The 12,958-nt window shown below is 44.6% G+C and overlaps 1 protein-coding gene across 5 annotated transcripts in view; it reads right to left on the reverse strand.

The window, feature by feature from the left end:
• The window catches only part of LOC148069331 (interferon-induced, double-stranded RNA-activated protein kinase-like), a 36,908-nt gene that overhangs the window by 19,160 nt on the left and 4,790 nt on the right, over nt 1–12,958 (reverse strand). The window contains exons 1-11 of one of the 5 annotated variants that reach the window (XM_087802762.1): nt 7,839–8,079; nt 6,787–6,913; nt 6,574–6,722; nt 6,380–6,509; nt 5,715–5,767; nt 5,514–5,642; nt 5,318–5,450; nt 4,917–4,972; nt 4,774–4,840; nt 4,631–4,677; nt 4,268–4,304 (exon numbers count right to left, since the gene is read on the reverse strand). The exons of 2 other annotated variants lie outside the window; for them this stretch is intronic. In XM_087802762.1, the coding sequence (XP_087658888.1) occupies nt 4,268–4,304; nt 4,631–4,677; nt 4,774–4,840; nt 4,917–4,972; nt 5,318–5,450; nt 5,514–5,642; nt 5,715–5,767; nt 6,380–6,509; nt 6,574–6,722; nt 6,787–6,913; nt 7,839–7,945 (1,035 nt within the window). In that variant the 5' untranslated portion in view covers nt 7,946–8,079. Of the gene's footprint in view, nt 1–375; nt 2,359–2,653; nt 4,305–4,630; nt 4,678–4,773; nt 4,841–4,916; nt 4,973–5,317; nt 5,451–5,513; nt 5,643–5,714; nt 5,768–6,379; nt 6,510–6,573; nt 6,723–6,786; nt 6,914–7,838; nt 8,080–12,958 lie in introns of those variants that run through there. 2 more of the 5 variants (XM_087802761.1, XM_087802759.1) reach the window with 2 other exon arrangements.

The raw sequence follows: 12,958 nt of genomic DNA on the forward strand, positions 1-12,958 counted from the left end.
CAGCCCTGGCGAACCTTGGGTAGTCCTCCGGCCCGCCCCCCAAGGACGGGCCGTAGACGAAAGGGCATCACACAAGCCGCGTCTCTATCTCTTGAATCCACAGAGCATGTACTCGAGTTGGATTCACTAGAACCCCCACTCTCATACATAAAAGCCGGCTCTGTGGGAGAAGCGCGCAAGTGCGCGTGAGACACCTCAGATGCGCGTCGTGCGTGTTCCCTTCCCCCCCCCGGAAGTCTTCCCAACTCCCTGAGCACTTCTTAGTGTCACCGGAGCTGACAAAACCCGCGATGTGGAGGAAAGCGCTGGAGAATTAACCCGGAGCTGAAGTGAGTTAGGTCGCGCGCGCGTCGGCACCGCATCACTCACCCGGACATTCTCCAGCCCCGCTTGCGGTCCCGACCTGTTCGTCACTCGTGAGATCCGACCGCCACGCACCTCTCCAGTTGATCGACCAGACGGGACGGAAGTGCCTCGCCCTCGCCTGGTCTCAGAACGGCGAAAAAACTCGCGCGTAAAAGCACCAGGTTGCGTCAGTTCCACGGCGCTTCTCCGCCTCCAAACGTGACGTCCTCCACGGTGCCAGTGTTTGTAGACAGCGCTGTGGGGGAAGGAACAACCTCCGGTTAACATAGACATGTCCGGACAAGTTCCACTCACCTCATCAGCTGTCACGCTCTGTCGGGCACGAGCGCTGGTCGACGCGGAAGTAGAATAGAAATAGAAATAGAAATAGAAAAAGCTTTATTCATCCCCAGAGGGGAAACACCCTTCACAACAGCGCAGTTGGAAGAAAATAAAGTGCAAGGAGAAAGAAATAGTACAAGAGATAATACAAAATAAAATAAAAACGATCTTAAAAATATACAAATTATTTACAAAATTAGAAATTGACACTATTAACAAAATAAAATAGAATAAAAATAAAATAAAATAGAAATAAAAAACGGAAAAAAAATAAAATAAAAAGCACACAAGAAGAAAAACACGCTACGGATTAGCATCAGGATATTTAAAGTAGAGAGTTAAATATCCTGACACCAGTTGGGATGAAGGACCTTCTATAACGCTCCGTCCTACACTGGGGGTGCCTGAGCCTGCCACTGAAGGAGCTGGCCAGCTCCTCCACGGTCAGGTGCAGTGGGTGGAGAGCGTTGTCCCTGATGGAGGAGAGTCTGGAGAGTGTCCTCCTCTCTCCCACCTCCTCCACCGAGTCCAGCGAGCGGCCCAGGACAGAGCCGGCCCTCGTGACCAGCCTGTTCAGTCTCTTCCTGTCCCGGTCCGTGCTGCCTGCTCCCCAGCAGACCACAGCGTAGTGGATAGCAGAGGCTACCACGGAGTCATAAAAGGTCCTTAAAAGTGGTCTGCACACTCCGAAGGACCTCAGTCTCCCCAGGAGGTGGAGGCGACTTCGGCCCTTCTTGTACACGGCGTTGATGTGTGTAGACCAGTTCAGTTTATTGTTGAGGTGAACACCCAGGTATTTGAAGCTGTCCACCAGCTCAATGTCCGAGCCCTGGATGCTCACCGGTTGATGTGGTGGGGACTTTTTCCTGAAGTCAATCACCATCTCCCTTGTCTTACCGGTGTTTAAGCAAAGGTAGTTGCTCTCACACCAGTCAACAAAGTCCTTGATGACTGACCTGTACTCCAGCTCGCCCCCCCCAGACACGCAGCCCACAATGGCCGAGTCGTCAGAAAACTTCTGGAGGTGACAGCTGCTGGAGTCATAGGTAAAGTCCGCTGTGTAGAGGGAAAAAAGGAAAGGTGACAGCACTGTCCCTTGAGGCACCCCGGTGCTGCAGATGGTCACCTCAGACCTGCAGTCCTGCAGCCTCACATACTGCGGCCTGTTGGTGAGGTAGTCCATCGTCCATGCTGCCAGCTGTGTCCCAACTCCTGCGTCCTCCATCTTCTTCCTTAGCAGCGCCGGCTGGATGGTGTTGAAAGCACTTGAGAAGTCAAAAAACATGACTCTCACAGTGCTACCGGCGGCTTCCAGATGAGTCAGTGCCCGGTGCTGCAGGTAGATGACGGCGTCGTCCACCCCCATCTTTGGCCTGTAGGCGAACTGCAGCGGATCCAACGCAGAGCTCACCGTCGTGCGTAGCTCGCGGAGTACCAGCCTCTCCAAGGTCTTCATCAGATGGGAGGTCAGGGCGACTGGTCTGAAGTGGCTCGGCTCCTTCGCGTGTACCGCCTTGGGAACCGGAACCACACAGGAGGTCTTCCCCTGGACCGGGACCTTCTCCAGTTTGAGGCTCAGGTTGAAGATGTGTGTGACCAACTCACAAAGTTGATCAGCACAGTCCCTGAGCAACACAGCTGATTCAGCCGGTCTCGCGGACCTCTGCTCGTCTGTAAACAAAACACATGTGGTTGGAGTCTGCCCCTCATTCGTGTGGACAGACTCCGTTATTGCAGTCTCGGTATGACCCGGACGAAGGGGTTTAAAACCTCCTTCGGACTGTGTTATGAGAGGAAAATCATGCCGTCTATGACCGGCGGAGCATGTTAGCTTAGCATTAGAGGCGAAAGTTTCTAATGACGCCTGTGAATACGTCACACTCACAGGCGGAAACACATGCACGCTACCAACATCTCTCTCAGAACGAACCACAGAAACGTCATACGTTCTTTTGTTTTTATTTACATAGAGCCCTTTGAAAGAGTAGGGGGGAGGAGGGCTCCCCCGAGACGAAGCCTCGACGCCCCTGCGTCCTCGCCGCTGCGGGTCGCTCCTCCGCTGGCTCCGCTGCGGCTGCTGGCTCCTGCTGCGGAACCCGGCGACGCTCGCTCGTCGCCCGCCGCGGCTGTTGCCGTTGCTGCTGGTGCTGCTGGGGCGGCTGGCTCTGGTGACGCTTTCCCCCCGCACCAGCTGATGGGGCCGACGAACGGGCTCTCCGTCTCCGAGCGCCGGACCCCCGTCGCGCCTCGTCCTCACGCCCATGCAGGTGATGGCGGAGCTGCGCCGACTCCTGCTGCGCTGCCTCCTGCCGGGCCACGACGTTCCGGAGCTCCGGACCGAACAGGGAGTCCTCCGTTATTGGTCCGTCCAGGAGGAGCCTCCGGTCTCTCTCCGGCAGCGCTGTGGCCAGGTCTAGCCACAGGTGCCGGTGGCCCAGCTGTCCAGCGTCGCGTAGACCCCCTCCCAGGATCGCGTACGCCTGCGACATCCGGAGGAGCGCAGCCACCGAGTCCTTGACTTCCTCCAACTCCGAAGGTCCAAGGTCGTCTCGGTCCACGGTGAGCCTGTCGAGCGCACCGCACAGGAGAGCCATGTTGTTCGCGAGGGAGACCACCTGCGTCCCCCCCTTGTAGGATCGGTTGAACAACATTGCCGTCAACCTGTCTTCAGCTCTAGGCAGAGCTACAGGGCGGCCTGGCCACAGTCGAGCCCCCGGGTCGAGGGCGGCACGTACCGTATCCGAGGGCTCCGGGACACCGCGCCGCCAGTCCACCCCGTCCACACGGCAATAGGGTCCGTAGGATCCTACGGGAGGCCCTGAAGCCATGGGAGAGGCAGACCCTCGCCGCGCGTAGCCCCAGATTTCGTCCAGCTTAGGACAAATAACCCCCGGAACAGCAGGCCTGCGCGCTTCGTTCCGCCCGACCTTCACTCCGCATGTAAACGGTGGTGGCGCGAGTGGAGGTACGGGGGGGAGCTCGACCTCCATGCGGTTCGCCGCGGCGGTGAATATGCGCGGCAGGACGTCAAGCGGGTAGCGAGGAACCGGCCCGGCTCCCCCGACCGCTTCGACGTCCCCCGGCTCGGAACCGAACAGGGTGCTCGGATCCGCCTCATAACACCGCCGGTCGTCCTCCTCGTCGTAGTCGGCCCACGACCTGGCTGGAGGACGCGGCGTGCGCCGACGGGCCTCGTATGCTCCCCGTCTCTTCAGGACCTCCTCGGGAAGCATACGGCAGGCCCCACAATCCGCAAACGCGTGATCTGGGCCTAGACAGACGAAGCAGAGAGCGTGTGTGTCCCCCCTCCCCAGGGGGGTGTCACACGTTAAACACAAAGACACATCTACGTCCACGTTCATGCTCACGTCCGCCATGCTGTATCCAGGAGCTTTCTCGCTGAGTTGAAAATGGAGAAAGTGCGGCGGGTGCTTCCCGCCTTTATAGGAAGGTACTGCCCCCTGCTGGGTGGCGAGTTCATTAAGCTTTCTCAGAGACGAGGCGGTGCCTCGGGGTAAACCCATAGCGAAGCCGTTGGAGGGCGGAGCACCAATGACGTAGAACTACTTGTGTATCATACCTTGTTCTTCGGTTCCGATTTTTGGGAATCTAGCCAACTAAGGAGTGAAGAAAGAATACTTGAGAAAACAGAGATTGTGTCTGTGGAAGTAAATACACCAAGAAATATACCTACAACTCCATCACAGATCTCATGGACTACACAGAGACTCTTACTGACTACAAAAGCAAATGAATGGATGATGTTTCCACCAGTAAGTCTATGGCTTTTCGTGCAAATTAAATAATATAATCTTTATATTTTACAGCATTTCTTATCTCTTACCTTTTATATATTTACATTTATAATAACTTTATGTACTATATACTATTTTTTCTTGTTGCACCATGTGTGACACATATTGCAGACTTAAAAATAAACAACCTGTCCATTGACAGTGACCTCTTGAGCCTCACAACTGGATGTTCATCCTAAAAAAAGAGGTTAACCAAGATTAACTCCATAATTACCATCTTGTAATGTTGCACTATTATTTATTCTTTGATATAAAGCAGTGCAATCCATACCTTGGGGGGAGATGGGTTATCAGTGAACAAGATTGAGCTACCCATGTCTGAGTCTGTGTGTGTTCCCCTGTTAATTATAATTAAAAAAATATATTTTAATGATCAGGAGTAAGTATTTGTTTTTTTCAATAAGTTTAACTTACATTGTTCTCTGTGGCGTAGAAGAACCAATGGGAGACCCAAAACCACTAGAAGTTTCCTAAAATTAACAGATTATAAGAAACTACATTTTCTTGGAGATTAGCATGATTCTCTTTTTAGTTATTGGAAGGTCCGTTAGCTTGAAATGCTAATCACTCCCTTCAATTAAAACAACATTACTGAATATCTGTCGTTTAAAATAAAATGTCCTAACAACAAAAATGACCACTTCCCAAACATATTGTATGAAATCAATAGTCAATAAAGGTGGTTTTTCACTTCTTCACATTCATTATCAGGCTACAAATAGGACACTCTTCGATTTGAAATCTTCCAGATATCTACTGCTACAACTACTTAAAGTATGTGTTTGGTCGACTGAGAGTAAGAAACTTTGCGGTACCGTGCTCTCCGATTTGGACTTTTGGTCAAGGGCATTACAAGCTAGTCGTGCAGCATTTTGTTTGGCCTCCTTAGAGTTCCCTCCTTCACCCGAAGGGTATTCACTGTCACCGATCACTGCCTTGACGAAAAATCTACAGAAAATAAACATTTAAACAACATATTTGATCTCTGATGACTGTTTGGTTCAGTAGTACCTCTTGTTGTGTGGTGGACCAGTTTTCTGCTCATTAATGAACTTCAATTCTAGTCTTTTTCTCTGACAGTATTCCTGAAGCTTTCCAATGTAATTGACAGATGCCAGGCTCACGTTGTTCATCCCGGAACTGGTGAGATGCACACATGAAGCCAGAATTAAAAACCTTGTGAGTAAAAACATTGAGCTCTCTTGTACTCACCAGATCTCTGACATGCTGTTGTCTGCCGACTGTGGACCAGCTGCCTCGAAAGACTTGAAAAGGAAAGTTTGAAAGTTCAACTGGATTCGATCCATCCATCCCATCCATCTATTCATCCACCCATCTACATGAATATTAAGTGGATAGAAAAAGTCTACACACCCCTGTTCTAATGCCAGGTTTTGGTCATGTGTATACCATGGAACACAGTTAAGATCGCCATCATCAAATGGAGAAAATATGGCACTATAGCAGTGACAGTACCAAGAACAGGACGTCGGTCCCAAATTGACGAGAAGATGAAAAAAAAACTAGTCAGGGAAGCCTAGAGGCCGACATCAACACTAAAGGAGCTGCAGGAATTCTTGGCAAGTACTGGTTGTGTAGTACATGTGATAACAATCACATATGTCTGGGCTAAAGGGTAGGGTTGCAAGATGGAGCCTTTTTTACAAAGAAAGACATCCAAGCCAGGCTTAATTTTGCAAAAAGACATCTGAAATCTCCCAAACACATGCGGGAAAAGGTGTGATATTCTAAAGAAACCAAGTTTGAACTCTTTGGACATGATTCCGAAACTTATATTTGGCTGAAAAACAACTGTGCTCGTCACCAAAAGAACACCATAAATACAGTGAAGCATGGTGGCGGCATCATGCACTTACCATTTTTGTTTGTGGGGATGAGAGCACATCACAAGCTTTTTTGGCAGCTGCTTGCTTTGCTTCCTTTTTAGTCGTTCCTGTGGCTGCCTCATATTCTGTGTATACTCCAAGTGTATACCTGCAACAGAATCTAACAAAACCCAAATCACACCACAATGACATCCACTGGAGAGTTTTAATCTCAGTTTCCTTACTGCTGCGAGGTGTTGAGGTCAAAGAGTATTGACTGGATACAATTTACAGACAGCCTATGTTCCTTTCCATATTTATTGAGCCAGGACACGTAGTCACTCATAGGGCCATGTTCGGTGGATGTAACCGAGGTCTCTGATGGGTTTTCTCTCTGCAGAATCATCACAATTAACCATGATGGACTACATTGATGAAGGGACTGACAGGACACTCACAGACTCCTCAGGATCAGGCAACAAACCCTTCAAGGCATTTTTGGCAGCGTTTTGTTTGGCTTCTTTCTTTCTCTTTCCTTCACCATCGGGATATGGAACTCCATTGACGATTGCCCTTATGACGAAGCTGTCCAAGACATGACAGAATATAAAGTGTGTGATTATATATCGTCTATGTAGTAATGATGGTCTGGTGAAGCTTCATGAAGCAGTGTCAAATAATGACGCTGCTTCATGAAGCTTCACCAGACCATCACTACCAGGTAGATGAGCCCAATGACTATAATCAGATATGCATAAATCAAACTCAAATGTATAATAGTCAAAGGGTTTGGGAAACTGTTGTCCTGCCTACAACATTCTCACAACACATACCATACACCAACATGTTCTTCTTCCTGTGTGACCCAATCTTGCTCAATCTGGGCTCATAATTTAAAGCTTTCACACTGTGAGGTCTGAGCTGTGAGTCCAGAACTGAAGTAAGTAAGTAACTAAAGTTGTTTCTTTCAAGAACCTTCTCCTCTCTTTTTAACTGTTTATTTTAATTGTTATTATTTAAAAAATGTATGCAGATACAATATTTAAAATTAATTAAAAAATAGTCTCTACTGAATGGTCTTTTTTTTTTACTATTATTTTTGTTTTTATTTTATTTTATAATTTGGTTTATTCTTTATAACTACTGCTATTCTGACTTGTTTCCGCGTTGTTATCGGATCACGTGTCAATTATTCACTTCCTGTTCCGGTATTCATGACCTACAAAATAAATGAATTCAGGAATTCAAGTTTAGGGGATAATTTACACACTTGAGTCACCAAATAAATTAAAATGTGGAACAAAATGTAAGTTATTGCTATTATTTTAAATATTTATCCAGATACAATATTTAAAAATATATATATATAAAAAAAACTTTTTTTTGTCACCTGTTAAGCGCAGTTAGTGGATTAGCCTTTTATACAAATATTTTTCCATAAAGTAAAAGGATAAAGACTTAAAAACTATGTGATCTGTTCCCTTAAAATAAAGTCCACATAGACACTCACGTCTTTAAGTGATCCGGTCCGGTCGCCTTCACGTCTTCATAAGTGACTCCTGCTCGAATCTTCTGCGAGTACAGGTTCAGTTTGGCCACGTAGTCGTTCGTATCCATTCCGCTGTCGGTGAAGTCTACACGGAATATGGCGATGGATCTCTTTCTTCTGAGTCACTGTTGGAGGTTTACTTTCGATTTAGCTTTAAGTTTCGTTTTCCGGTGAAACCCAAACAGCCGTCAGTGGAGGGCAGTAGTTACACTTTCTACTCTTGATCTTATTTTCTGTTTGTAATTAATAAAATAATTCACTGGTTTTCAAGCTTATTTTATTTAATAAACCATTAGCTTAGTTTTCTTTTTTGTTTGTTTTAATTTCCTTTTACAACTGTAGACACTTTTGACATGAAGCTTCATCAGACCATCAGTACTACCTAAATGATATATAATTACACATTTAATATTCTTCCAAAAAAAGACAGCAACAAAGCGGCTTAAAATATATTTATTGTGGAGTGACAGACAAAATCAAGACCCTAATAACCCAACATCGTGTCAATTCAATTCAATTTTATTTTATTTAAAGTGTCTTATCGTAACAAAGTTATCTCAAGACACTTTACAGTTTAAGAAAGACTATAGTGGAGAAAGGGAAAACAGATCCAGCAACTCAATAATGAGTAAAGCACAGTGAGGCGTTGGCGAAGAAAAACTTCCTTTTAGAAGGCGGAAACCTCGAGCAGAACCAGACTCATTATTGACGGCCTCCTGCTGTGACCGGCATGTGACATCGAAACTGACCTATTTAAGAACATGCAAGGATAAGACAATTATATTATATAAAAAAGAACTCTTCGTAGGTAATGACTCTCAAGAATTTGTTCTTTGTTTACTGTTAAAAAAGTCCCCAAAATTCTCCCATCAAACAATGCATTCAACACAAACACAGTTTGGTTTTTGTTTTCTTAAAAATAATGAAACTCTCATATGTTGAGATGAGAAATATCTAAGCTGAGTTAACGGAACCAACCACTATCAAACATCAAACTTTTCCAGTGCCAAATAGTCCACTGCCAGGTTTTTGGTTAAAAATAAATTAAAAAAAATTTGTATCAAATGAACATTGTCAAGACAACATTATGCTCATTTGTTAACTACAAATTCAACATGTTTCAGCTCTTTTTTTTTCCTAATCCAGCTCCTGCCGTTTCTTCAGCAGCTCCATCACTTCACTGGCCTCAGGGCGATCGTCTGGCTCTTGGGACAGCATTGACTTGATGACTTTGCTCTGCATCAAAGAAGAATTAAAGAATCATGACTTAACCAACCTTTCATAACAAATTTGAAATTTTCACAGAAATGTTAATGTAACTTTAAGTTTTGTAGTCACAAAGAAAGTGCATTTGGAGTGATTCATTTGATATACTTGCAAAGAAATATTGCCAACTAAGGATTGCCAAGGATTTTTTTAGATAATCATTTGTTCTGGAGCAGTCGGTCCCGATAGGTATATAGAATTGTTTGTAATAGATCAATTCACCTGATGCTAGTGGCAAAGTATAAGCATGCGATGGCAGATTTTCTTTTCTCTTTAAGTGCTCTTATTGGCCTCAAGTGACATGTTTTTTTTCTGACAGGTTCCGCCCCATGGCCATACAAGATGATCTAGACCAGTGGTCCCCAACCCCTGCTCCGGGGACTGGTACCTGTCTGTGAGGCACTATTTACCGGACTTACATATAGAAATATTAAGTTATATAATTTCTGTTCTATTGATTACTAGTGTCTAAAATGTGCTTTATTTAGAAAGAGAAACATCTGTTTTCTCTGAAGTAACATAAGCCTGTGATTCTTAACACGTCAAGACATATATAATATATTTTTAGTTCAGCATTTAACACCATCATCCTCCAACCGCTGATCTACAAAGTGGATCAACACTCAACACCTCGATGGGAAAATGGCGGCTAGTCTCTCTGACGGCCTTCACTCTGATGCAAGCATTTGGTGTCAATGTTTGTGTTCTCCAAAGAATACTGCAGAAATTCCCATGTATGCTAAATTGAATGTGTGAGTTTAAAAACATTAAATTGTGTTCGTAGGTGTTGGAAGATTATACATGGTAAAAAAAAAGGAAAATGTGTTTTACCTCTTGTTCAAAACTTGTAGAGAACTCTTGTGGAAGTTCCTGGCGTCTTACATCCGTCCAAATCTGGAGATTTTGCACAAGTACATATAAGTTGTTATACATAGTTACACAATTTGGTGGTACATGTAGTTGTTGATATTACTTTACTGTACCAGGAAACAAACTTACCGCAGCTTTTTCCTGGCGAGTAGAGAGTCTCCAGAATAGTTCAAAATAAATCAGACCCAATGAGAAAATGTCCACTTTCCGGTTGTAAGATACTCCCCCCCCCTGTATTAAAAAGGGTTGAGCAAGTTAATTTAATTTAAATAACATTTTGTTTGATCGTGTGTGTTCAGCTGAATCTCAGTATGTGAAAGAACCGCATTTCCCAGAGTGCAAGGAGGTTCTCAGTCAGTCAGTCAGAGAGAGAAGACGCTCCAAGTTCACAACAATGGGTTCAGTCCAAAGACGCCAATGGTTTACGACCTAATTACTAAAAATCCGAAAGAAAATAAAAGTGATTGAGTGGAACATTTGAGTTGTCCTTGTGTCCTTTGGAACCTGAACAAAAGTTGGAGTTCACAGTTGTAAACCAACCGACTTGACAGTTGTAAACCAAGCGGAGCAGCCTGGCCCTGAGGATAAACGGCTTCAGATCCAGAAACGAGCTGTTGACGCAAAGGAAGTCAAGATGGCGGAAGAGGTCCTGGGGAAGACGGTCCAGCAACTCAAAAAGGAGAGGACCACTGCAAAAAGCAGTTGGCAGAAATAAGAGACATTGTTCAAACAAACCTGTGGTCGAGGTATGGAAAAAATGAACTTCTTGTGGCAATCCTGGAAGCAGAAAAAGCCAATGATAAGACAGCTGATGTACCCGTGGAAAGTGCCAATGTAGAATTGCACCTCACTCTCTTGGACAAGAGAATAAAAGAGGCCATCTCAAAAGTGTCAACATGGGAGAAATGGATCCCTGTGGACCAAAAGGATGAATTAGATGGGAGATTCCAGGATGTAAGGGCATCCTGCTACAGGCTTGAATTAAGAAAAGCTGAATTTGCCACTGCACGGGCAATCAAAGAGCACAGGAGTGAAGCTACCACCCCAACCGGCAACATCCACACCAATAGTGAGAATCAAGGCAACTACTCTACCTATCTTCAAAGGAAGCAAGAGAGAATATCACAGATAAAAGAAAGACTGGGAAAGCCTGCAAAAGCAGGGAGAGCCATCCGGATCAACAGAAGTTAAGAAAATTCAACTGTTGGAGAGTGTGGATGACAAAATCTCAAAAGACCTCAGACTTTCAACCCACACCACTGCAAATGACATTTTCAGAGTCCTGGAGAACAGATATGGCACCGAGTTAACCATCACTGTGGAAATCCTTGAAGAGCTGGACAAGATGTGAAGGGGAACCAGCCAAGAAAGGTCATTGACCTCATACAGTCAGTGGAGAAGGCCCTAACAGATCTTACAGAGTTAGGAAACCCTGGAGCCATAAAGAACCCACTGGTTATTAAATCCATTGACTTTATTATAAGAGACTGGTTGATGTTCATGTTTGAGCCAAGAAACAAGGTCACATCAGACAACCACTTTGACTTGCTGTTGAAGTTCCTGAAAAGTCAAGAAGAAATACTGGAGAGACTCAAACAGCTCAGAACTGTGGAGAAGATGGAGAAGTCAGATCGTTCAGACAAAAATTATGACAGAAGGATTGCTTCAACAAAAACCACAAAGAAAGAAGAGCTTGAGCAGGTATGTGGTGTCTGTGGTGATGGTGGGCACAACAACAAAATCTTCTTCTGTAGGAAGTTCAAAAGACTTAAGCTTACACTCGCTGTGGGGTTTCTCTGCAACCCCAACAACAACACAAGCCAGGTTTCCGCTCCACTCAGTAATATTTACCCAATACTCTGAAGCAACTTGCTCAACGTTCCTGGTTAACCTAAACTATTGACTGAACTTCTTCACACAATATCTTCATTAAATGCAGTCTGGAATTGTGTCTTTAGAAGCCCAAACGATCAACCACATAGATGAAGGTGAGCAAAGAGGACATCTCCAAACAGAAAGTATAACTTAAGTAAGGTCTTATAATGTTTCACGTTTATTCATTTAAAATAGGTGAAAAGAAAATCAGTTTCCGTACCTGCTCAGGAGCCATGTAAGATTTCGTTCCCTTGCACTTTGTTCTCTCCCGCTGATTTTCACTGTCATCATCAATCTCGTCCGTGACCAGTCCAAAGTCCACAATCTTCACTTCTTTGTTTTGGCCAAACATGATATTTTCCGGCTGCAAGAGAGTTTAAACAGTCGTTGGCAAAACCTAAAGACAAGTCCTTATACCAGAACTCACCTTCAGGTCTCTGTGAATGAACTTCTTAGAGTGAAAATACTCAACTCCGCTGATTATTTGCAGAGCAATTTCAAGACTCTCGACTCGTCTGGTGGGATCTTGGGAAGGTTTGTTATCATTTTTATCAGATATCCACTCTCGAAGTGTTTTGTTGCACAGTTCCATCTTGATGTAGAGGTACTTTTTGGCACCAGTTGACCTGGAACACAAATGTATATCACTGAGCTTAGAAATTACATCCATAGTAGTTTATGCTTTAATCTGTATCCTTCCTATATGTGCAGTTGTTCACACTCTACACTAGCACGTCTAGAACATCATGTCGCTGAAATGTATATGAGTTTTCTAGCATAAAAAAAAATAAAAAAATAAAAAAATATTACACTTTTAGACTGATCAAAATGATCCGATTGATCCTAACTGAATCAATATTACTCTTTATGCTAAATGTTACAGTGAGTTTAATTTTGTACACATTTAATCTTTTTCAAAAGTTAAGGGAGATACTGATTCTGTGAGGTCATAATGTGTCCAAACCTGAATATATACTTTTATTAGGGGTCTTCTACTGACACATTTTATCAATTTTAACAATAATTCTTTGTTCTTATTATCGTCCAACCTCTACGCTCACTGGTCCCAT

This window comes from Callionymus lyra, chromosome 11 (assembly GCF_982586985.1).
Source record: "Callionymus lyra chromosome 11, fCalLyr1.hap1.1, whole genome shotgun sequence".
Taxonomy (NCBI): Eukaryota; Metazoa; Chordata; class Actinopteri; order Syngnathiformes; family Callionymidae; genus Callionymus; species Callionymus lyra.